This window comes from Antennarius striatus, chromosome 2, assembly GCF_040054535.1.
Source record: "Antennarius striatus isolate MH-2024 chromosome 2, ASM4005453v1, whole genome shotgun sequence".
NCBI classification, from domain to species: domain Eukaryota; kingdom Metazoa; phylum Chordata; class Actinopteri; order Lophiiformes; family Antennariidae; genus Antennarius; species Antennarius striatus.
In genome coordinates this window covers 26,919,452-26,944,720 of record NC_090777.1, presented here as the reverse complement: position 1 = coordinate 26,944,720, position 25,269 = coordinate 26,919,452, and the positions used below count along the sequence as shown (strand labels likewise).

The window sequence follows — 25,269 nt, the reverse complement described above, 5'->3', positions numbered from 1 at the left end:
AGATCTTTGGAAATTTGAAATCAGCATGTTGAAATTATATTGTTACAGATTACAGGTTTGCCAAAGAAAGACATCAAAAGGACATAAGTGTGTTATTTTGAACTCTTTTATACAAAATTGATGAAAGTCACATTATTAAACACCCAGAATTGTAATTAGTGAATTCCTACCTGCCTCTGGACAAACTGAGAAAACGAGACACCCATAATAACACAAGCATGTGGGTTTAACAAAACCACACAGTTCATTAACAGATATCATTCTGTAAACGGCATGTAATTCATTTCAGAAAAAAAAAAGATTGTGCATAGACAGTAATATTAAAAACTACGATTTGCTGCTATAACATTTCAAAATTGGTATTCAATTGCAATTATATATGTATATACATATGTATATGTAATTTGAATTATATTTAAATATATCGGTTGTTGCAGTATCAAAATGAAAACAAGAAGTTTCTGTAAGTCATGAAAAGCAGCAGCCTTGTTACCACTACGTAATTCTAAAATAATCTTTTATCACTTACAAGGATGAATTTGTCAAATACTCCAGATGCACCCTGTTGCTGCTGTGAACAGTTGCACCATAATGCATTGCAGGAAATCAGCTTCTAGAAGTATCTTTGAGTAATCTTATCCCATTGCTCATAGGAAAAAGCCCACATTCATGCACTATACCTGGATTTACATGTTGCAACCACATTCTTCAAATGCAACAGGAACATTTTTATTAAAGTCAGGGGACTGGGACAGGCTACAGATAAATATTGCAAACATTTCATGCCCTCTTCTTAAACCATGTCAGAAGCAGTGTGTGGTATTGTCCTGTTGGAGTGACCAGTGACAGCAAAGCATCAGCTTCCAAACAGACGTTTTCTTCTACATTTTTCTGATATTGAATCCATCTTGGTCTCCAAACGCTGCAGTTTTCTTGTGTCTGAGGACACTGAGCAGGTCTTGAGCATCACTAGGCCGCAGTCATTCTTCAGTGCAAGTATGGTGGTTCTTTTGGGGTGGCTTTTCCTCTACTAGAAAAAAAGATGAGCCATAATCCAAGTTATTTTTGATTCACCACTCCAAACAATTGCATCCAGAAAATCATGTGGATCACCTTGATGGTTTTGAGCTTACTCTACTGTCTTGTGCTTGTGGGTCAGCGTTGGTGTACAGCTTGAATTTTAGGCATGCAGCCTTTTTGTAAGTATACTGTAGGTTGCAATAAAAATTACTAACTGCTCAAGTAAGTCTGTAAAGGCCGAAAGCTCGGTATCTGATTTGCCAGTGCATGAAGCATATTATTGTGGGGGATTTGAGACAGTTGTATTTAGTTAAACATATTTCCCCCACACACATACGCTCAGTAGATTGTATGTATATATACACACACACACATATACTATATACATTCACACACTAATACATACATAAGTATATACATACACATATATCCATGTACACAAACATACACACACCTATGCACAATGTATATATGTATATATTACATATACATACATATACTGTATATACATCTGTATACAGTTAATTTTACCTCAAGAAAGTAGTATATCCCTGGGGTGTGCTTCGAGAAAAAACATTACGTTTATGCATCCCAAAAGTAATAGAATATACTGTAGAAGCGTACACAATGATTGAATTTTTACTATAGTACAATATAAAAACTATACAAAACTGTCAATTTAAATGAATTTATTAATAACAACATAACTTGGTCAGCCAAGAGGGGATAGATTGGGGGGGTGAAGGCAGGGAGATACTTTGTGGGGGTCCTTGGTGTAAGTCCATAGTTCGGTTCATCCCCCTATTCTTATGCTTCCTTTTTATGTTACGTGTACTTATCCAAGTATGAGTCTCGTGACGAGACACTCGCGGGAGATCAAAATATAATACCGATTTCCAGGTTCGAAATTTAAGTGGAGAAATGGAAGAATTGCGAGTATTTTTGTTGAATTGAGGTGCATTTAAAGCTTGCATCCCAGGGAAACATGCTGTCTGATGATCGTGCGTCCCTGTCAGAAAATGTGTGTCAAAGACGCGAGGATGCACGCAATTGAGAACACTCCATATATATACACACACATATACATATATATATACATATATATATACATATACTATATATATACACACATATATATATATATATATATACATAAACACACACACGACTGATACATAACATACTGTACACTAAAATATAATGGTGCTGAATAATTTTGCTTCCAACTGTCTCCTAATGATTACTTTATCAAAAGCAAATGTTACTAAACCGCAATGAGCTTATAACACAAGCTCTGAAGCAAGAGAGAACTCAAAACTGCAAACTTTAAGAAAGCAAAAAAGTGCATTCTGTGCAATATTGTGACATCCACTGCTCGAGTTCACCGTGAAATACCACTGTTGAGGAAAGTGGTTTCTCTACTACTTTACACCTGTGAGTGATTCACGACAAAAGACGTATTTAATATACGTCTCCTCATTGTACTGCCCAAAACGTGAGCGTTCAGGGTGAATGCTCACTCTAATTGCATGTTGCGCAGTAGAACCTTTTTCACTCCTCCCTGCAGCATTCTGGCACCGAGACTGGTGCCAGAAATTCCATCACTAAAAAACACAAAAGGATTTCTTATTTTAATATCAACTTGTCAGAACACACATTACTGAAATAGAACTACCAGACAAACAGTACAAACCAGCATGAGCCTTTCTACTCGTAATGTGACCAATACCTACATGCGGCTCATCTTCATCTTTTTAGGATCAGGCATTTCAGTTCTGTCCATTAACCGCTGCAAAAAAAAAACAACAACAAAAAAACAGGACAGTGAAATCAATATTAACACAAGTTGGTCAGTAAGTAACATTTAATTTTATGCTGAATGATTGACCACTATATTTAGACCCAGAGGCTTTACCAACCTCTTTGCCTCCAGCTTCCTGTAAGACTCTTCGCTGCTCCAAGTTTTGCTGAGGGCAGACAAGTAAGAAGTGCAATTTTATAAATAGTTACACAAGATGTGACATTAGGTTTTTTGACAAGACCTAAGATACTTTTTCAATGTAGTCACTAAAACAAAATTTGATTTGGTCTTTGTTTAACAAATAGTTCAAATTCACAACTGATTTAAAACCTGTCTACACTAGTGGATAAATGTTTCACCAGACGGTACATAAAACTGCATCTTGAGATTTTTACGTCTCTTACCAGTCCACTTGGCTGGAGAGTCAAAAAGTTAATTTTGGATCCTGGAGTGAATCATATTCATATTGCTTTAATAACCACCTTATGTAGCTCAGAGAGCTGCTGGTGCCTAATGAGGGCCTCTTTGCTGGGGAACTGCCTCCGACATAGAAGACACGCAAGTTTAACCCAGTCAGTCATTCTCCCTTCTCTGTCATCTCTCTCTCCTCCCTCTTCTTCACTGTCGGTTTCTCCACTGTAGGCAGCAACCAGACTCTGCTGCTGAGGTGGAGAAAGCTACCAAAATAAGGTGAAAGTGTGAATGTAAGAAAACAAAAGCACATACAGACATTAATTTAGCACTGTTACCAGGTTCTGACCTCGGCACTTTGTCGAATTTGGTCAAGAAACATCTGTGGTCGCTCAGACAGGGCTCCCTGCAGTACAAAAAGGAAAAACAATCGATGGGATTGTCTAAACATCGTATTACAGTAGTACATTATTCAAAATAACATCAGTATTTTGGTAGAATAATTCTAAGCAATAATCTTCCAGTTGACAGGCAGTATAGCCCCAATCTGTATGATGCTTTGGTGTACTCCACCTTTTTCTCCAAAACGGCATAGCCTGCATCAGCACTAGCAGACTCCCGGTGGTCGTCTGGGCGACTGTGTCCCGGTGCTCTATTGTACCCAGGTGGTAAGGATGTGGAGCCGATGGCAGGGGAGGAAACCGATCGCATGTTCTCCTTCTGTCTATTGAGACTCTTTGCCCAGCGCTCCATGTCTTTGGCAATCTTTTAAATTACACACCAGAGATTCAAGATAAAAAGGTGAACTGAATGAACCAACAAAGATTTACGGTTTTCAAAAATTGTATTCTGTAAGACCAAAATACTGTGATATTCATCCTGATATAAGTGATATTCATCCTGATACAAGTTTTTTCAGTTCTACATAAATATAAATATCACATTCTTCATGAATTCAATGAAAAATTAATTACATTTTGAATTATGTACACTATAATATTAAAACAAAATAATAGGAAAAAGAATAAGAGAATTTACTCATATTTTTTTATTTTTATTTTGTAAAGCTCATGCAGAACTTCAGGCTTGTTTTAAAATATGTAACATCAAAGAAAGACTCAACCCTGTTCTGCTGCATTATTTAAATCTGTGTGACAGAAAACCCTCTCCTGGCCGGAGTTCTTCTGTTTAAAATGTCCGCATTCTCTGTCAGATTTACTCTGAGCCACTACTGACTGCACATGGACAGCATCTTACAATCCAAATCAGTTGTTCTTCAATAACTACTGCATTCGCCAAGACCACATATTTAAAATTTTGTTTAGGATGTATAGTCATCTAATACTAGGTGTTATTCGCAAGATATTAAATTTTTTCTGTGCAGTTACGTAATGAAATTCAACAGTTGTATATGTTATTCTGTCTATACTCTCTATAAAATTGCACAAATTTCAGATAAAAAAAACAACAGCTACATCAAAAAAGATGCTCCATGCAGGTGTTAGTGCTGAAGAGCCTCTATCCAATATATAAAGTACCTGCTGAGCAGTTTTATTCTTGGGCTTGTCTTTTTTCTCCTTGCAGCCAGCAGAAGCGAACAGCGAGTCAGATGGGGTTGTGCTAATGGGAGCACCTTCTGCATTTGACTGGTCAGCAGAAGCAGCAATGTAGGTTTGCTTCACCCCATCCCAGTACATGTACAACTGAGTGTGAGTGTTGTAGTAATACTGCAAAGAGGGGCAACCAGAAGCTGAGTGATGCTGAGAAACATATAGTGTCTTTCAAAGAGTACAGATTCAATAGCAGTTCACTGTCTGCCCTTTACCTGGGAGGTTGGATCATAGTAGAGTCCTGTGAGTGGGTCATAATAGTAGCCAGAACCTTCATCGTAATGGTATGTGGATACATCTGGCACAGCTACATGAAAAAACACAGGCAACTTTTGCACAGTGATTCTTATACAACATGGAATTGACTCACTCAGTGTGGGCTCTGTCACAAAAGGGACATCTATTTGCTGATGGCAGAGAACTTTTTTTTTTTTCAAATAAAAACAAAATACCTAAGCCATCTGTGTAACCACTTAGTGACTGAACATTACAAATACATTCTCAACCAGCAGAGACCAAAGGACAAAAAAGCCTTACGGTACTGCTGCAGCTCGTGCTCAGTGCCTGGGGTTGCAGGTTGGCGGGGAACCACTGCTTGCGGTTTACCCACAATCTCAACCTGGAAAAACATAGCCGAAGAACATTAAATAAATAATATAACAATGCAAGAACAGAACAGATTAGTAGTATACTGTTTAATGTTATACAAACTTGTGTGGCCGTAGCTGCTGTGGCAGCTGTTTGTTTAGGAATGAGAAGCTGATGCATGACTGCTGATCGAGATGTCACTGCCTCAGACGAAACAGCAACTGCACATGGGTAAGCAAATAAAGACAAATTAAGTTTGAGTGCCCCTCAGTTCAAAAATATAAAGTTATACAGATCATGACACACTCTTTATACTGAAGAAATCTGACACCAACCTGGGGCAGTTCCTCCCGTGTACGTCCCCGTCAAGGGTAGTCCAGCATTGGGCAAAGCAGCAAGAGTGACATCTGCCTGGGCTTTCAGAGTTGTACCATCTATCCCAGAGAATTCATTTCTTTCTCTACTGTATGTTACTGCAGCCCCTTGCTGATACACTGCTGTATCTGTACTCTGGCCTCCACCTGGTCCATTCTGGGCCGCCTGACAATGAAAAATATATTATAAAAATGTAGCATAAAAACATGAAGTTTTGCCATATGGTAGTGTACCCACACCAACAGCTGGCATCCATGTAATGAAGACTTGAATACACATGAAGCTTCAAATTCACACGAACATCTTCAATCCAGCAACAATGTGCACCTATACAAGATTAATGCTGGTTTCAAGGTAGACACAATCTTCCCCTTCTGTTCCTCAGTTCCTCACTGCCTAACAATAACACATTTAATTGGCTATAAGACTTCATGATGTCAAAGAGGAGTTGAAAATTGAAAAGAAAGTGCTGCTAAATTGTCATTTAATCCTATGAGAGATTTGAGTTTAATTTGAATCCTTACTAGCCTATGAATTCTTGGTTTATGGCTGAAGGCCCTGTGTACAGTAAGGTCAGTGACATTTGAGCTCCAGAATTAATGTGTCTGCCACAGCTGTGACAGGGTTTAAACACATAATACAATGATGAACAGTCAGAGATAAGTTGAAACCTCATTTTTGTTATTTAGACATGTTACCTGTGTGACGGCCCACTGTGCAGCAGCTATAGCCGTACTGGCCACTGTGGCAGCACTCACTCGGTTACTATCCGTCAGGAACACATCACTGGTGTGGTGAAGATGCACAAAGAGGGTTAAAGTGTTTTTTTGTCAACATACATTTCACAACAGCTTTTCTTGTGACGATTTAAAAAACAAACAAACTGCAAAACTATCTTCAGGCTAAGAATTTATTTTAGGTGACCACCAAAAGGTAGTTCTGATCCACTTGACTGACACGACCAACTGAGTATCGAAGTGGAACCATGATCTCTGATTGAATTATTATTCATTACACAACAGCAATAATGTGCAATGCTCTTCAGTTCTTTGCAGCAATGTTGCAGTACCGTGAGCTCCTACCGTTTCGAGCCTTTCGCAAACTCCACCACAACAGTTTTTCCATCAATAGAGAGCGCTGGCTGTAGGGCCTGCAAGATCTGCAGCAGCTGAGACGCCTCCTGGTGACAAAAATTTGTAGTTAGTAGTGGTCACATTTTTTGCCGGTGCATATAGGAATGTTAATGATGCGCTTATTGAAGTATTAATGCACTAAAACTTTGAAGTTGAGTGTAAAGTTTGGTGCTAGTGAAAGACAATTCTGACATACTTCACTATAGCACTTGTTTCATGTGTGTCTCTTTCATAATTTTTCTCACCACAATTGTAGAGAGCTGGAGAAAGGCAAAACCCCTGTTGAGATGAGTGTGCTTGTCCTTGATTAGGCGAACATTGGAAGTAGAAAGAGTTGCAAATGGGGCCAAAGCTGATATGATGGCTTCCATTGAGGTATGAGGGCCAAGGTTTCTCAGAATCAGAGCTGGTAGACGATGGGATGGGAGAATAATATATTATTTGACACAAGATTTAACAATTTAAGTACCTGGTGACAAATAGTGCTAAAAATGATAAAGTATTGAGTAACAGATTGTCATGCAGGGTAAAAGTGACAATAAATAGACTCACTGTCATTGGCGGTATCTGCCTGCTGTGTGGTCTGGCAAGGGTTGACAGTAGGAACAGAAGTGTAGTAAGGTGCTGGCAGGGGCAACAATCCTTGGGACCCCTCTTTTTGAAGACCACCAGGGAAATCTCTCTGCAACTGAGGCAGCTTTAGTTCAGCCTCTAGAAAAGACAGAAAATAATTATGGTCAACATCACTTTATGTGTGGCACCTACAGTATGTATGTAATAGGCATAAGAGGGTGCAAAAGCTATAATATCTTAATTATAGTAGAATGCAGCTTACCTGATTTGGGCACGCTACATTTGAAGCACTTCTCTCTCCTTTTGAAGTTTTGCACACCACACTGCGGGGAAGATTGTCTCCTGTTAAAAAAACACTTTAACACCTAAAAGAAGAATTTTGATACTCATTCAAACATGCTTCAAAAAGCAAACACGCAACCTTGTTACATAGCCAGTCCTCATTGGCACGTGGTTTTGGGTCACTGTAGTGCATTGACACTCGCTGCCCCATAATCAAGAGCACTCCCTGAAAGAAAAATACAGAGGGAGAGAGAGGGAACAAAGAATGATTATCGGTAATATATCAGCCACGCATGCCAGAGAAAGGCCTCAACTCACCAGAGATGAAAGGGAAGGAAAGAGAGGAGAGGTAGAGAGGGACAGAGAAAAAAAGCTGAAAGAAAGGGGACACCAGAGAAAACAGCCTTCAGCTTTAAGAAATTGGGACGGACTGAGATGGTGTGTAGTGTGTGCACGATGTATATGTTCACTTATGTCATCCCTCCCCCCTTAAGGGGAAACCTTTCCACATTTTTTCCGCACATCTCATCCCGCTGCCTCCTTCTCCGATCACAATCCCCATTCCATCGATAACTACCCCGATCACAAAGATTGAAGAAAATTAAACACTGCTGTGGTTCTGATTAAACATAGAACAGAACATGGGAGAAATTTAATCCACACTCTCATACTATTTGAGAGGTGGTGCTGTAGACTTGGGAGAGAGAGAGAGAGAGAGAGATGAGAGGAAAGAAAAGTTCTCTGCTAAAAGAGGAGCTTGTTTTGAACAAATGACAAGCAAATGTGACTGGGAGGGTCATGTCATGAAAACTATGTCACTGGGCCGCAGACAGACAAACATCAGCGGGAGGTGAATTTGCCCCTTATTGGAATTCTGTTTGAGTAGAAAGAAATGATTAATTTTCCCTCAAAGTTAAGACTTACTTACCTAAAAATAAGTTTTCTGTCTGTATTCCTATATCATACTGAAATGCAACAAGTGCACATGAGAAGGCATGATGTGAATGTACATTAGTCCTGATTCCATTGCATATGTCCCATTGCATGTGTGTGTATATATGTGTACAAGTGTCTGTGTAGGGGAGAGTGACCTGGTTGGTCTCCATCCAGCGGGTGGCCTCCTGTATGACATTAAACTCGACGAAGGCGAATCCTCGGCTCTGACCTGGACACCGCCCAGCGCCATGGTAACCGAACAACAACAACAACAACATAACAACGCAGTGAGGGGTTAGTGCTTCATGTCCAGAGGGGAGAGAGACAGAGAGAGAAACCCTGTATCAGCACTAATAAAATAAATGATTGCTTCCTCTCCTCCTTGGAAATACCACACTTGACAACCAGTTGGACAGCTGGCCTCAAATTCTCTGCAAGGGTGGGAGGACGCAAAGTCAAGTATCTCAACAGGGTCAAGTAAATAGGGAGAGAGGGAGAATCCTATCCACTCATCAGTTTGAGTCTGAGCTCTTTAAAATTATTTAAAATGATGAAGCACCCAAACAGAACACAAACACAAAGACACACAAAAGCACATGCATGCATATCTCTGGTCCTCTGAGAGTAATAGAGCAGTTTGTACTATGTAATACTGTGGTGTCATATCTCATCTAAAACTCTCAAGACATAGATTGGCTACAACAGTGCACATTTTCAACTTAAAATTTCATTTAAAAACAATATTCATTATATTACAAGTTAAGATTATCACTTAAACATTTTAAACTGATCGCTTTATAAGTGATGTAGGGGTGAGAGACAGCAGGGCACGGGACAATGAGTGTTTTAGTCAGACAGGACTACTAAGAGACAACAAGTGAGTTAAAGGCAGAGGTCATCAAGGAACATTTTAGAAAAGGGCACTTTTTTAAATAACATTGATGACGTTCATGTAGCTGAAAAGTAGCTGCAACTATGCTGTCTGCAGTTGTCAGTGTTTTTAGGTATACACCAAATTCCACCACATTGACATTTTCCTTTATTTCTTAAACAGCAATAAAAACCCACTAAAGTTACTTTCTGAGTAGCAACACCTCGAGCCACATCAAATCAAAGAAGTTATACAACAATAAGTATATTATCAATACCAGTCAAATGTTAAACATGGCAATTATGAACTGAATAAAAGAAGAAGAAAAATTCGCCTTCATTCAGCATCAAGAGCACCAGAGCCACAGCACAGGACAGCAGGAGTGAGGTTTCATTCATCAAGTGAGGATAATCAAGAGAGTTGAAAGACAAGAGGAGGCTAGAGGATTTGGTGTCAAAGTAAAAGCTCTGATTTGGGCAGTACGCTCGGCTGAAACCAAAGGCTAATAGGAAATGTGATCATGTTAATGTGTCAATCTGTAAACATTGTTGTTATTGGCAGCATCTGGACGCAACACCTCTAATTTTACACACACACACACACACACACACACACACACACACACACAAAATTGAACCTGTCAAAATGGATCCTGCAGTGAAAGCTCAATAAGACACACAGAAGCGGTGATTCCCAACACAGTCGTAAGCAATCACATTAGATGCTTTACACAAGTGTCACTGAAGAACAAATCTATTTTTTAAATTTGTACTAATACTGTTGTAACCAGCAACAAACTTTCCTCACTGTAGCATCCAAAGCTGCAACATGCATAAAAAATTATTCTTACCCCTGGCAAAAGTGGACTTTATATTCACCCAGAAAGTGTTTGATTGGAAATGACACAGTCATCTACCAGAAGATAAATCCATGTACAAGAGGCATCACTGTATGAGAAAAATATTTCTCAACTTTTTTTTCCATTTGAACAAAACAGTATTCTGTCCAAAAATATTCATATCTTTTGCAAACTGTCACAGTTTGAAAACCGTGGGAAAAGTTCTTGACCATGTGAGAAAGTCCAAGCTGTTCTTAAGCATTTTAATTACCGTACTATGATTCCATGGGAACAGCTGTTCTAACTTGATGGGTGAAAAACAGCAGCTCTCTGCAGCTGCTTTGTGGATATCATGAACACCACGTCTCCAGATAAGGCACACAAAAGTGCTCTTGGCCTTTAAAAATGCTCATCTTGACAAAGATGATGACTTGTGCTCTTCTGTCTTATGATCAGAGGAAACAAAAATTGAATTGTTTGGCCACAATGATGTATAGATGATTTGGGAAGGCAAATGGCACACGCACGCACGCGCGCACGCGCACACACACACACACACACACACACACACACACACACACAATTAAGGCAGTGCGATGGTGGATGAAGGGCAGCCTTCTCCAGCTACTAGTTCACACACCATATTTTTGGTCCACGCTGGTCTTGAACCACCATTCTGCAGCCATTCATCAAGATTCTCAACAACAGTATCAGACAGTCCTCAGACACAGTGACCCAAAATACACAGCAAAAGAGGTGAAGAAATGGTAAACGGACAAAAACAATGTGTTACAGTAGGCCAGCTAGAATTCTGATCCAAATCCAATAGAGAAAATGAGAAAAGAGCTAAAGATCAGGTTGACGGCAAGGAGACCTTCCAACCTGAATGAACTGGAGCTCATTGCTAAAGATGAATGGGCAAAAACACCAGTGGAGACACACAAAAAGTAGTTCAAAAATTATAGGAAGCATTTGAGCTGAAAAAACTTTTTCTATTGATTATTGTGAAAGGTATAATTTTGGACATTATTTTTCTATAACGATGCCTCTTGTACATCGTCTTATTATCTTCTAGAAGACTGTTATTTATATCCAATCAAGAAAAAAAACTTGCTGGTTCAATAGAAGTATATTTAAGCCCAAATTTGCCAGACATATGGATACAGTAGTTTCAAACCTAACAGTATATTCTAAAGCTCTGACATACAGTAGACATCAAATAGCAAGAGTGACAAACATAACCAAGCAATTTATGCTATTGCTGCTCATTTCTAAGCTGACAAACATAGCTTGCAAAATCTGTTCAACACATCACACTTCAAGGTGGGTGAAGCAGAATCATGGAAAGCAAGGATGACAAAGAAACCTTAAGCCATAAAGATCTACATCCTGTGGTTGTTTACACAAATTCTTTACTAAAAGCAAATTAGAGCCACATTCAGCAGCCAGCCTTGGGCTTGTCCAGTTTGAATGCACCATAGGCATCTCAGAGAAGGGAATTTGTTTCTGCATCTTTGTGCAATGCCTGTCTGAAAGATGCTATAGAAGCATACATACTGAAGATATTTTGATGAGGAAAGTAGCAAAATTACCTATAGAAGCAGACAGAAAAAAATTCAACAAGTAATGTCACCTAGGGATGCTTGATCTATTGCAAAAACAATGAATTATTGGTACTACAGCCAAACAATAAAGCTGATTTGAAGGAAGCCAAATTTCTTTAGCCAACTTTGATTAACAACGACAGAATCTATACCCTTGGAAATAGTAGAAAGAGAAATGAAATTAATAATTTGTGCCAATAAACAGATGAAGGAAAGGAAAAAGCAAAGCACACCATTGTGTAAACGTCAAACTGCTGCACTTGGATGGAGTCATTCAGTGCAGACTTGACCAAACATGTTTTCACCACTGTGGATGTTTCTTACTGTAGTGTCAATGAAGACAACATGATTTGAAATCAGCAACACGACTTCCACTAGTCGAAGAATTCCTTTACACTGAATCCGATTAGAGCTAAGGAACATTAAATGATCCATCTCTGCTCACTAATATTATAGTCTCCCTAATCCTCAGTTATTAACTTCTGCACATATATTTTTTTGGTTATTCCTTTAGTACTTGCATGAGAAGCAGGGACTTACTGTTCTGTGTTTAAAACATCCAAATCATCACTAACGTAACCAAGTCCTTATTTGCAAATATGCACATGTAAATTAGTTCTTTTGCATTAGCAATCCACATATGCTTATTAAGAAAGACAATGTCAGAAGGAAAGAAGGAAAAAAGAAAAAAAACCCATATAGGTGTCCTTTATTCATTAGAGAATGAGCAGATAGGTCACCTGCAAAAGCAATGAAAATCAGAGTTGCTGACGGATGATGGAAACACAAAAAAGGAAAGTAATTAAGAGAACAAATTCAGTACGAAGCGTAAGTTCTCACCTGAAGACTTGTTCCTCATGAGACGAACTTCTCTGGGCTGGATCCCCTGATCCTGAAGTTGTGACCGGATCTATTAACGACAGAAGCATTACATTATCGAATTTTACAAGCAAACAGGTGTTGAGACCAACAGTCAAAACACACCTTCAAGGCATTAAAAAAAATAAATTGAAAGTAACATCTTTTCATCTTATTTTGCTCACGTATTTTATTGTACACAAGCGAAGAATTTTTTTTTTCATTTTTTCATTTATCTATCTGCTGTTCTATCAAGTAGATACATGTATATGTACAACACACACATATATACAAGTATATATTATATATACTGTATATATATACACACACATACATATAAAGTCTCGATCTGTGCATTGCAGTACTGTGCCTAAAGGCTGAAGTTTTAATTTTATTTCAAAATGTGAATGTTATGCAAGTATTGAAGGAAAAGACCCACTGATGTATTGTTAATGCAGCACACCATAAAAGATTTTCAGACAGCTGACCAAACCAGTTTTTTCTTTAAAAAAATAAATACATTTTTAATTAAAGGGAAAGGCCATAACGGTCTAAAAATTACCCTGCACTAGATAATCTATTTAATAGACATGGTAGTTTATTTCACTTGTATTTCTTAAAATAATTTAATTATGAAAAAAATACAATAAATAATGTTTGCCTCATTGTTTTGGCCAAGAGTAGACCCTTACCTCACTGGCAGTGGCATTGGGTGGCAGCATGCGAAGCATTATGATGTTGCTTGGCCTTTGGTTGTGGTCTAGATCTGAACGGTAGTCCTGGTCTCTCTGATCCAACTCCTCAAGTGATAAATCTGGAGCAGAGCTTCCAAAACTAGGCTCCTCTGTCCCCACTAAAAAGGTCTGAATAGAACAGGAACTATTAGCAACTAAAGTCAACAAAGAAATGCAATTGTAGTAGCCTTAAAAAGAGAAGAGTTTTGACTTACACTCTTTTTCATTGGACCATGAGAGAGCTTGTCTTCTTCCCTCTGCTTTGTCTGACTGTATTCGATCTGTTCTGAATGGATAGCACCATAACACCAGTTGCCATCTCTACTCCCACAAGGTGGGGGTGTGTTTTCAGAAAAGCCTCTTCCACCATTCCCCAGAACTCTTTCCTGCAGGCCAGGCTGCAAATGATCAAACTCCTGTCTGGATCCCTCCTCCTCTCTGTGGGGCAAAGGAAGGGCTAGATGAGGCTGCGGTTGAGTGCAAGGGGGGCACAGGTGTCCTTTGCCTTCACGCCCAATGTTCCCTTGTCCACCTCCTCTCTGGGGAAACCCCGGCCGGTTTTGGAAGTCATGGACATTGTGTGACGTCTCTTCGTGGTTGTATGGTCTATCTGTGTCCCCGTCTCCATCCTCTGGGCCATAACCCCTGTAGTCCATGTCCCGAAAGTTGTGATCATTGTGGGCGTTACCATAGCGACCTGAGCGGTCACCTCGCCCTCTCCTCCAAGCAAAGAAAGACACACTTTTAACAGATGCGCTCATTTGGAGGTAAAGGTCTGTAGCTAATGTGTAACTCACCTCCTGTCATACTCCATGCTGACGCAAGGAATTCTCTCCTGGTCTCGGTCTTCTTTCTGTTTGGTTACACCATTAGATTTCCTGGCAGTGCGTCTAAATGAAAGCAAACGAAGTTCTGTCACCACGTTAGCTGTTTATACGGACCATGTCTTCTCAAACTTTAAAGAAAACCACTTCTGTCACTGCTTTTCGAACTATTACTGTAACCAAAAGCCAACTATTAACAAATGTAGGGTTGTACTCCACAACTAATACACATGTGTCTACACAATGCACTTGTTCATCAATAAGAGCCTAAAAGGAGTATTCAACAATGACGTACAGCGGTCATCTCGGCTAGCAGCCAAGCTAACTGTTTTAGCCTGAGGTTGGTTAGCACAGACGCCGTCTACAAACTCAGTGCTGTTGACTGAACAACTAAAGTTATGGGTTCATTTTCAGAGACTTACCAGTGCCCCATATAACCAAGTAGTAGTTCTTCAAATGTCACGACGAAGCTCAGGTTTAAAAAAAAAAAAGGACTCCTATTTATCCTTAAACCAAGTGTAAATATTTTTCTTGCAAACCAAATGTAAAATGGCCACAGGAAGATATGTCAAAGAAGGCGGGACATCGAGCCGACTTTGATATCTGATTGGTGGTTGGATTTCAGGTAGAAGATGATTCGACGAGACAAGCGAGCAAACCGAATTACCCCATGACTGTAAAACTTGAAGGACTTCAGTGTTTTGAGGAGCGTTCCCTTATCAAAGAAAAAGAACTGTGTAATAATTATGTCTATGGTTAATAATTCCATTTATTTAAAAAAACAAATAGAGAAATAATAAATCATAATCCTTATCATGTAAGTATGCAGCGAAATGTCGACTGGATAAACAAATGACACTGATTGCAACAAACGGCCCTAATATAAGCTTTATTTGGAAAAGAAAATCCAGAACCCTTAAATGTTATAATACAAAAATCAAATTGAAAAAAAAGTTAATTAGCCCACCACAAATCTGCATCCCAAGCTTTCCGTTCAATTATTGAAACCAAACAATACAACAGTTTACATTTTTTTACATAACTGACACAAACTAAGAAAAACTAGAATAAAGTGATGAGACTAAAAAAAATAGAGACCTCAGCATTAAAACACTCTTGAACAAAAATAACAAAGAAAGGATAGGGCCAGTTCAGTAAAATACAAAGTTGCAGTACACAACAATAATGTCCTTAAAAAGCTTTGTAAAACAGACAGTACATAATAAAGTAATAACATAAGCCTATAATCTGTATGAGACTATTTAACTTAACTACACCACTCAAAATTTGATCCACTCATTAAAAGTCAAATGAATCTCAATACTCTGAAGAAGATCCAAAAAACTGATATGTGTAACCTGATTGTGCCTCTAGGTATAGTACAATGTCCTCCAGGAAAGTGAAGATTTCAATGTCACTCCGAGTAGCTTCTAATTTCATTAATCATCTGAGCCAGAAATGTGGCCATCAGGGGTAACTTTGGAATGGATGCAAGGGTTTAGGTCAGTGATGAAGGCCTTTCAATGCATACTGTCTGCAGACACGTTGGTAATCACCCACTCAAATACACACATTCACTGCCAATGTAGACCTGTATTACAGAAATCACTACACATCTGCATGCTTGCTTACACAAACAAACAAACAAACAAACAAACAAACACACACACACACACACACACACACACACAAAGACATGCTCTGAAGTACAGTTAAGTAATTCGGTATTGTAAAACATTTCATTCTATTTTGGGCATACCCCTGCATAGCGCTTAGAGTCAGAATATTGAGCCAAATAACTGACAGGGAAAAACATTCAAAAATATATTGTGTGGACTTTACAAATGACAATGACATAGCATCTAAGTTATGAATCCCTACCCCACAACTTAGTTGTCTTGAACACTGCTCTGAAGGCACTACATGTAGGTGAAAGTCCTGTGTAAAGTCCACATGGTTTCAATTCAAATGTAGCTCTTTCTGCTGTCTTTTGCTCTAAAGTCCACACTATCTTTGGCCTGATAAAAAAAAGTCATCATGACATATATTCACACATTCACATATAATCAATTTTAAAACACCCACCACCACCAGCCCAACAGATTTAGATCTAAATCTGAAAGTTGATAGAAGTAAGCAAAATGGCACAAAAGTAGATTCAAATTTTGACCTGGTTTAACTTCCTTAGAATAATTGAGTTTATCAGAAATTAAATATATGAAAAATCATTCAACCTCAACCACCCCAAATATTCTGCCCTATGTCAAATATCATTCGAAGTTTCCTCCTCCATCTGTGCTTGAAGGTGCTTCCTTTTCTCTGAGAGCCTATAACAGAACGCAGCCTGTTTTTTTTTGGCGCTTCTTGGCTTGCAATGCTGCCCTTGTTGCCGTCTCAAAGACTTCTCTCACACCATCTTTGGTTTTGGCAGAACACTCTTGGTAGCAGTAGGCATTGATTTGGGCGGCCATGTCTCTGCCTTGATCACATTTAACTGGCTCCTGAAAGCATGTTGAGAAAAAGGTCAAATATTGAATTTATAGCACTGGGTGTGCACACTGCAGCAAGACATGAGCCACCAGAGGATGACATATAACATAGCCCCTACAAATTCATATAAGAAACAATGGAAAGGTATTCAAAAATAAACAAACCTGTTTCATTTTGGCAAGCTCTCTTTTGGTGTGTTCATCATTGCGCAGATCTTTTTTATTACCCACCAGGATAATGGGAATATTTGGACAGAAGTGTTTGACTTCAGGAGTCCATTTATCAGGAATATTTTCTACAGTGAATACATGGAAAGTGTTCATTAATTAGTGACATGTATAAACTTATCAAAGATAAACACTCATATTTCTTATTTATCGAGAGGGCAAGAAGAAGCCCAAAGAGAAGGTGGATGATGTAGTGAGGGAAGACATGAAGGCAGTTGGTGTTAGAGAGGAGGATGCAGAAGATAGGCTGACATGGAAAAGGATGACACGCTGTGGCGATCCCTAACAGGACAAACCCCAAAGGAAAAGAAGAAAGAAGATGATCAATTTTAACAATGGTAAGGTGTTCAGCATATAGAGGTGTGACTGAAAAGGACAATACCTAAACTATCAGGGCTGTCTACAGAGAAGCACATGAGAATAACGTCAGTGTCGGGGTAGGAAAGAGGCCTCAGTCTGTCGTAGTCCTCCTGACCTGCTGTATCCCAAAGTGCTAGCTCTACCTGAAAAACAAGATTGTTATGAGTTTAAACAATGAATAATGAATACATAAAGAGGGACATTTGAATATGTAATATAAATCACTACATTTGTTGTTCTTTGAGTTGAGCAATATAAATATCTACATAAATATCTCTACTAATACCTATCACTCCAAATATTTCCAAAAAATACCTAATTTATGGGTTTTTTTGCATCATTCATTTTTGCATTTGCAATTGTCATTTTGAGAAATCATTTTGGAAGACAAAATATTGAAAACATATTGAAACAGAAATTAAACTTAATTGGCAACTACTTCAATGACAATTTGTATTATTTTTCAAGGAAAAAGAGTTTTGATAGTATTAAGTAAAAAAAATTCTGATCTCCACAGTCTTGTTATAGAAACTTTATTATTTTTTATATTTGACCGCTGTGCAAAATAAAAACTCTCAAGACTTCATCTTCAACTAGAAAATTAAGATTTCCCCTTAGGTTTTTGAAACTACAAATTATTTCAGTTTGTTTTCTGGTGATAAAATGATAGAGAGGAATAATTACCATGCAAATTGCTAATGTTTTACACATCAAAATTCCTTGAAAAGGCGCAGTCACAAAATAAAATTGTTAATACTATTATTACACATTATGATAAGCATTAAAGCAGACTCTTTAAAGCCCCTGTGTGCTCTCTGTACCTAAATCATAGTCTGTGTTTTAGGTTTTACCTGTTTACCATCCACTTCAATGTCGGCCACATAGTTCTCAAACACAGTGGGGACATACACCTCAGGGAACTGGTCCTTACTGAAGACGATGAGTAAACAAGTCTTTCCACAAGCGCCATCCCCGACGATCACCAACTTCTTCCTAATAGCAGCCATCTATATAAAAATGTCCAAATGAACATAGTACTCATAAAAATTCATCTGAAATCACTATTCTTAACAAATAATGAATCTAAATAGGCTACGTACAATTTCACAAAAGCACCATCATGGTGAAGCAGGATGAATAATATTTAGGTATTATGTGTGTGTGTGTATTATATTGTATATAATATACACACATATATACATACATTCATATACATACATACACACGCACACACACACACATATATACATATATATACATATATATACATATATATACACATATATACATACATATATATACATATACATATATACATATACATACATATATATACATATACATATATACATATACATACATATATATACATACATACATATATACATATACATACATATATATATATATATATATATATATACACGGCTGACAAATATATATACACGGCTGACAAACAAAAGAAGTAGCTGTCTTGGAGTCACATTTCCGTGTTGTGTTCCTATTGCTGCCGAAAGGCTGTTCAGTGTAGCCAGGGCCTGTCAAACAAGCTAACATTAGCTAACAAGAGAGCTAATGAAGTTGTCCATGGATTGGACTGCTGTCATTCGAGGTTTTCTCTCCGAAATTATAACCACAGCGATCATCTCATTATCAGAATACTTCTCTGACAGAAACAACAATCTTTTCGACGTTTAAAAGTTTTTGTTGAATGTTATTACCGCTTGAGGTCTCTCTGTCCGCCTTTCTCCTCTTCCTGGCCGACTACAAATCTCCGCCCACCTCTCATGCGCATGCGTACACTGACGTCATCCACCAGCAGTTGGTGGAGCCTTCACTTACGTCATGTACGTGCAATGACAATAATAACATTCGTCATAAAAATAAGTGTTCAGGCCAGATTTATTTTATAGATTGTTTAAAATATCAATAAAACAATACATTCAAATATGTACAGTTTTATGTACAATAGAAGACACAAATGTAAAAAAAATGGATACTTAGATAGATAGACAGATAGATAGATAGATAGATAGATAGATAGATAGATAGATAGATAGATAGATAGATAGATAGATAGATAGATAGATAGATAGATAGATAGATAGATAGATAGATAGATAGATAGATAGATAGATAGATAGATAGATAGATAGATAGATAGATAGATAGATAGATAGCCTATTTCGTGACAGTGGTGGAGATGCTGTTGCCGCGTCTGTAGAAAAGCACATACGCCTGATTGGTCTGGAGCTGGCTTTCGGACACTGGAGTCACACTGTAGGTGGGAAAATGAAGAGTACTCAAGAAAAAGAGTTTAGATTGCCTCAACAGAAATCATCCCTATAGGGTTTTTAATTTCCAATCTATGAATTGAAATACTGTTGAAACATTTTGATAAGCATGGTGAGTCTCACCTGGAGTCATTATAGAAGCACCACCCATTTTCATCCAAACAGCAGGCTGTGTAGTGGCCCATGTTCACAGTTCCGGTATGGTTACATATTGCATATAAATCATACAGAACAGGGCCTATGAAGAAATAAGGGTTTTGCAAATTACAAAAAATGTAATAAGCCAGTTGTAAGAAATTGTATTTATCTTCAAATTTAAAATTTACAAGTATTATTAAAGTACAGTTCATATGATTTGTATGTACTGTTAATTATGTCACAGTATTCTCCATAGTATTGTAATTGATTGATTATGTGATTTGATGATTATAATATAAATGACAGAAATTTGAAAAAATGTTTTCATTATTTAGTGAGAAGAATACCCTTAAAATTGTGTTGAAACGCTCACACTTTAAAATCTTACATAAAAAATGAAGCATTAACACTTGGAAATATTTTCTGATATAAACATACTGGTAACTATAAATCAATGATTAGTCAATTCCTCAATCTTGCCATGAAATCAAAACAGCCATGATTCAAATAATTTCAAGTTATTCTAAACTCCCTCATGTACAAAAACAAAATGAAAGAAATTTTTTGTTACCGCAGTCGACAGGTCCATAAGGCCCGAGGTCCAGGTTAGTGAGTGGGAAGGATACATGTACTGTGCTTTTACTAATAGACCACCGTGACATCGTAAAACGATTCAGATCTGAATGGAGATTGTTAAGAATCATCATAACCTTCAGCACAAAAGCATCACTCATTGACAAGAGTAAAATAAATACAAGAGCTATTCCAATGGATACGGATGACAATAACCTGGGGAAACCTCTGGATGGACAGCTGCTTGGTACACTCTGTGTGTCTGTTACACCTCTCACACATCTGAAATACACAAATAACAACACACACTTCAACATTTTAGGGCGAGGTGTGTAACTGGTCTACTACACAGGATCAGACAAGCTTTTCAGGAGCTTGTGTTGTCTTTCCACATGAACATGCATCAAGTTACCTGAAAACACTTAAAATTATAGGTTATGGATTGATTAAAAAAACTCATTTCGGATGAAGCTATCCCCAGCTCACGGTGACTTAATGACATTGATTATGCATTCACAATGTTAATTTACCGGTGAATTCTCCTTGTCCAGTTTCTCCTTCTGCGAGAAGAGGTCCAGACAGTCCCTCAGGGTGACCTCCCGGGCAGAACTCCTCTTGGGGATTGGCAGAGACAGATCGCAGAACACATCGAACGTGTTGGAGTAGTGGGAGCACAATGAACAATGGAGTGAGCTCCTCAACTGACCTGAGAATAGGTCTGTGTGAGAAAGGTAGCTAGAGTTATCCATCTTCAGTGAACTTATGACCCAGATGAAACCAATAATTTGCTTTCCTCACCAACTATTCTGCTATCATCTCTCTCTAAGTGTTTCTTCCACATAGCAGCTGCCTCTTCTGAGATCCTAATTGTGAAAGGGATTGAAGAAAACGGGAGAACACAATGTGGTCAGATGATGCTCATTAATATTCTATCCATCCATCCATCCTTCCATCCATCCATCCATCCATCCATCCATCCATCCATCCATCCATCTTCAACCAGTTATCCGGGGCCAGGTCGCGGTGGCAATAGGCTCAGGAGTGATGCCCATACTTCTCTCTCCCCAGACACCTCCTCCAGCTCCTCCGGGGGTATCCCGAGGCGTTCCCAGGCCAGCCGAGAGACATTGTCCCTCCAGCATGTCCTAGGTCTTCCTCAAGGTCTCCTCCCGGTAGGACATGCCCAGAATACCTCCCCAGGGAGGCGTCCAGGAGGCATCCGGAACAAATGCCCGAGCCACCTCAGCTAGCTCCGCTCAAGGCGGAAGAGCAGCGGCTCTACTCCAAGCTCCTCCCTGGTGACTGAGCTCCTCACCATATCTCTAAGGGTGCGCCCATCCACTCTATGGAGGAAACTCATTTCAGCCGCTTGTAGCCGGGATCTTGTCCTTTCGGTCATGACCCAAAGCTCATGACCATAGGTGAGAGTAGGAATGTAGATTAACCGGTAAATCAAGAGCTTTATCTTACGACTCAGCTCCTTCTTCACCACCACAGACCAACACAGTGACTGCATCACTGCGGAAGCTGCACTGATCCCTCTGTCAATCTCATGTTCCATCCTTCCTTGACTCATCAACAGACCCCAAGATACTTAAACTCCTCCACTTGGGGCAAGGACTCTCCACCAACCTGAAGAGGGCACACCACCCTTTTTTGGTCAAGAACCATGGCCTCGGATTTAGAGGTGCTGACCCCCATCCCACTCACGTCACACTCAGCTGCAAACCGTCCCAGTGCACTCTGAAGGTCCAGGTTTGATGAGGCCAACAGGACAACATCGTTCGCAAAAAGCAGAGATGAAATCCTTTGGTCCCTAAACCGGACTCCCTCTGGATTCTGGAGTCCCACATGAACCTGGAACTGGTCTGACTTACTGCCGGCAATGCAAACCAAGCCCTGGCTTCAGTCGTACAGGGACCGGACAGCCCTCAGCAGAGGGCCCCGTTCCCCATACTCCCAAGGCACTCCCCACAAGGTACCACAAGGGACATGATCGAATGCCTTCTCCAGATCCACAAAACACATGTGGACTGGTTGGGCAAACTCCCACGAACCCTCGAGCACTCGATGGAGAGTGTAGACCTGGTCCAGTGTTTCGCGACTGGGACGAAAACCAAATTGTTCCTCCTGAATCCGAGGTTCCATTACCCTGGAATAGACTTTCCCCGGGACACTGAGGAGTGTGATCCCCCTATAGTTGGAATACACTTTCCGGTCCCCCTTTTTGAAAAAGAGGGATCACCGCCCTGGTCTGCCAATCCAGAGGTACTCAATTGGCCATCCAGAGGTAATGGATTAGCTCATTAACATTTCAGGGATAAAATATTTTCAACATGCGCACCTAAATCTGCTGTATATTTGTTCAGGCTCCTTCGTTGCTCGTCGAATATATGGTCTGCGGTTGATTTCTGTGTGCAGTTTGTCCAAAAGGAACCTGAGGAACTCCTGAGCATCCTGTTGACTGGGTACACAAAAATATGTGGGTATTTATTATTTTCTTTTGGTACAAATAGACACTGATACAGAAGTGATTTTTCTCTTGCTACGCATAGTGTTTGGTTATGTCCATTTTAAATGGAAGATAATTATGCAGTTTCTCAGCAACTATTATCTGACCAGTTACACACCTGTCAAGTGTACTGCTAAAGTAGAACAAAGATACAATGCAAATTGTAACATTAGGTCAAGCATTTCTCATTGATGGGTAATTTGTCTCTCCTGAATCCATCCTTACCTGTAACCACTGAAGCATGGCACTGCTTCTTTAAAAAGAACGTATAGCTGTCGTGGGTTAACCGCTGTGTCCCCTTCATTTTCATCCCATAGGCCAGACAACACCTGAGAGAACGCTGGAACCGGAAGACAAGATGCCATGAGGAAAAATAAGTGGTAAGAGAGGGGCTGGTGGAAGGGTGGGTGAGGGTGGGACACACACACACACACACACACACACACACACACACACACACACACACACACACACACACACACACATACACACCTTCCATGAGCTTCGCATCCTCTTTTGAGAACTTTTCTTGCTTGTAGAGCTTGAGGAGGCTGTAGTCTCGTAGGCCATGTGTGTGAGACAAGCATTGTACGATTGCATTGAGGAAACACTAATTCAGAGGCAAAATATTGGGGTAAGTAAATACAGCAACGTTGTGCAAGAAGAGTATTGAAGTATTTATTTAAAAGCATGCTGAACATCATTTAACACTTACTGTGTTTCCTATGTTTCTAAGGCCAACCCTTCCACTTCCTAAGATGAGCTGCTCTTTCTGGAGAATACGTAGACAAGAGTTGGAAGTGACTTTTAAATAGACGTAGGTCAGTGCAGTCGCCCTTTACTATTTGACCCCTGGGTGTCTGTACAACATGTTACTGTCTTGTTATCCCCGCAATGTCAGTGTATATAGAGCCCTGGTGAGACAGATTTAGCCTTCTTATCTACACACATAACGAGAGGCTAAAGAAAGCCAACCTCAACCATTCATCCTATTAGAGACCAATGAGTGCTGACAGGTACTTAAACATATACTGCATGTGTAGCTGTGTGCCACCACCAACTGATTTCTCTGCTTTTTTGTCCAATGAGCATTCAATACATTCCACTTTCAGAGAAAAAAAACAACTGAAGTAATCCAGATTGGAAAGATCAAGTTTTAGTGTTTATGTGATGTTGTGTTCCACAAACCTCATTATCAGTGATTAGAAGCAGTCCCATCAGAGAAGTGTAGAGGACTGACTGCGAGATGTCAGCTGTTTCTCTCTGGAGGCCGTTCTGAGAAACCAGGGTCCGACACAGGGCCTCACACGAGCCCTCCATGTTGACACCACTGGCTCCAGGCATCCTATCTCACAGGTAGACCACGGAAATATCTACCAAAAGCAACCCAGAGGGCGAAAGAGAGAGAGAAGGTCTTCCCACAGAAATGAAAGCAGGATGGTTTGTAGACTCTCACTGGGTAGGTTGCACAGCCTTTGTTGTTTCAAATGAGGTGGTCAAAGCTGTCTTCCTATTCCAGCTTCCTCTCCTTTAAAAACTTGAACAGGTGATGCAACGTTATCCTCTTGTTCTAGCTGGATGTCATTCACAGCTGAGGCAAAAAACAACAACAACAAAAAGTAGAAGGAACATCCCTTCGAGGTAAATCCTGAATGTGAATAGACTAGGTTGAACCACTCTGGCTCACGGTTGCCTCTCGTAATTACAGCATGCACAACGTCTCAGAAAAGTCAAGGTCTGACAGAGACTGCAATAAATTCAGACATTAGCAAATTGGCTTGAAAATGGATATTCACAAAACTCCCGAAAGAGTCAAGCTTGTAGCACACAGCAAAAAATATCAAAATGTAAATTTATAGAGATTTTAGCAAAGCTAACTCTACATTGTCATTGGTGTCTCTGGTCACAGAAAAGATCAAAATCTTTGCAACAAAGTTTGCAAATAATGGCTCACAAAATTTATAGAGATTGCACATAAACGGCAGCTTCGACTCACCTGATCACTTGGTCACTATTTGTGGACAAACTGTCCCAACCAAACTGTTCCCATCACCTGCTGAGCTGTTAAAAATGCATAAGGGACGTCTAGTGTTTCACTGTGTGTCTGTAGGCTGGAACTGAAAGTCTACCTCTCTCCCCTGCCCGGCGTCAGAGAAAGACAAGAGGGAGAGAGAGTGAGGATAATTATCCCTAATCTCTTCTTTGTAGACTTGCTGG

General features: G+C 39.4%; 3 protein-coding genes across 8 annotated transcripts; all 3 read right to left on the bottom strand.

Moving 5' to 3' along the window:
• Positions 1–92: 92 nt before the first annotated feature.
• rbm10 (RNA binding motif protein 10) lies at positions 93–15,018 on the bottom strand. 4 transcript variants are annotated; one of them, XM_068304362.1, is made up of 25 exons: positions 14,881–15,018; positions 14,432–14,524; positions 14,167–14,354; positions 13,850–14,091; positions 13,593–13,763; positions 12,883–12,952; positions 8,885–8,958; positions 7,933–8,019; positions 7,774–7,834; positions 7,491–7,649; positions 7,184–7,344; positions 6,888–6,985; positions 6,504–6,591; positions 5,766–5,970; positions 5,554–5,651; positions 5,380–5,461; positions 5,058–5,149; positions 4,771–4,959; positions 3,806–3,997; positions 3,582–3,638; positions 3,304–3,498; positions 2,940–2,987; positions 2,754–2,809; positions 2,541–2,624; positions 93–1,030 (listed from the first exon to the last, which is right to left on the bottom strand). In XM_068304362.1, exons 2-25 carry the CDS (start codon positions 14,446–14,448, stop codon positions 988–990), a joined length of 2,757 nt encoding a protein of 918 aa, XP_068160463.1. In that variant the 5' UTR covers positions 14,449–14,524; positions 14,881–15,018; the 3' UTR covers positions 93–987. The 4 variants fall into 4 exon arrangements, with proteins under 4 accessions (XP_068160463.1, XP_068160447.1, XP_068160456.1 ...); XM_068304346.1 differs by having other exon boundaries at positions 13,850–14,354; XM_068304355.1 differs by having other exon boundaries at positions 13,850–14,351.
• Positions 15,019–15,331: 313 nt separating this feature from the next.
• Positions 15,332–19,362, bottom strand: LOC137605889 (rho-related GTP-binding protein RhoA-C-like). The gene is made up of 5 exons (XM_068330794.1): positions 19,257–19,362; positions 18,387–18,542; positions 17,558–17,678; positions 17,113–17,243; positions 15,332–16,959 (listed from the first exon to the last, which is right to left on the bottom strand). The coding sequence occupies exons 2-5, from the start codon at positions 18,540–18,542 to the stop codon at positions 16,786–16,788; spliced, it is 582 nt and encodes a 193-aa protein (XP_068186895.1). The 5' UTR covers positions 19,257–19,362; the 3' UTR covers positions 15,332–16,785.
• A 153-nt stretch (positions 19,363–19,515) lies between these two features.
• usp21 (ubiquitin specific peptidase 21) lies at positions 19,516–25,187 on the bottom strand. 3 transcript variants are annotated; one of them, XM_068340668.1, is made up of 12 exons: positions 25,049–25,187; positions 24,241–24,425; positions 23,768–23,824; positions 23,545–23,662; positions 23,278–23,392; positions 22,885–23,004; positions 21,339–21,403; positions 21,071–21,258; positions 20,744–20,822; positions 20,539–20,646; positions 19,953–20,067; positions 19,516–19,813 (listed from the first exon to the last, which is right to left on the bottom strand). In XM_068340668.1, the coding sequence occupies exons 2-12, from the start codon at positions 24,394–24,396 to the stop codon at positions 19,717–19,719; spliced, it is 1,218 nt and encodes a 405-aa protein (XP_068196769.1). In that variant the 5' UTR covers positions 24,397–24,425; positions 25,049–25,187; the 3' UTR covers positions 19,516–19,716. The 3 variants fall into 3 exon arrangements, with proteins under 3 accessions (XP_068196769.1, XP_068196752.1, XP_068196761.1); XM_068340651.1 differs by having other exon boundaries at positions 24,241–24,643; positions 25,049–25,176; XM_068340660.1 differs by lacking the exon at positions 25,049–25,187 and having other exon boundaries at positions 24,241–25,021.
• Positions 25,188–25,269: the final 82 nt, after the last annotated feature.

Bases quoted from the DNA above. Each gene is read 5' to 3' on its own strand.
- usp21 (XM_068340668.1), bottom strand. From the start codon at position 24,396: ATGCCTGGAGCCAGTGGTGTCAACATGGAGGGCTCGTGTGAGGCCCTG. The intron at 23,663-23,767 runs GTAAGTGTTAAA...CCTCTGAATTAG, and splicing joins TTAGAAACATAGGAAACACA to TGTTTCCTCAATGCAATCGT. The intron at 21,259-21,338 runs GTGAGGAAAGCA...TTTCTCACACAG, and splicing joins AGATGATAGCAGAATAGTTG to ACCTATTCTCAGGTCAGTTG.
- LOC137605889 (XM_068330794.1), bottom strand. From the start codon at position 18,542: ATGGCTGCTATTAGGAAGAAGTTGGTGATCGTCGGGGATGGCGCTTGT. The intron at 17,679-18,386 runs GTAAAACCTAAA...CTTGTTTTTCAG, and splicing joins TTGAAGTGGATGGTAAACAG to GTAGAGCTAGCACTTTGGGA. The intron at 16,960-17,112 runs GTTTGTTTATTT...ACATGCTTTCAG, and splicing joins AGCTTGCCAAAATGAAACAG to GAGCCAGTTAAATGTGATCA.
- rbm10 (XM_068304346.1), bottom strand. The intron at 7,650-7,773 runs GTAAGCTGCATT...TGTCTTTTCTAG, and splicing joins ATGTAGCGTGCCCAAATCAG to AGGCTGAACTAAAGCTGCCT. The intron at 1,031-2,540 runs GTGAGCATTCAC...CTTTTTTTCTAG, and splicing joins CTGCGCAACATGCAATTAGA to TAGAGGAAAAGCCACCCCAA.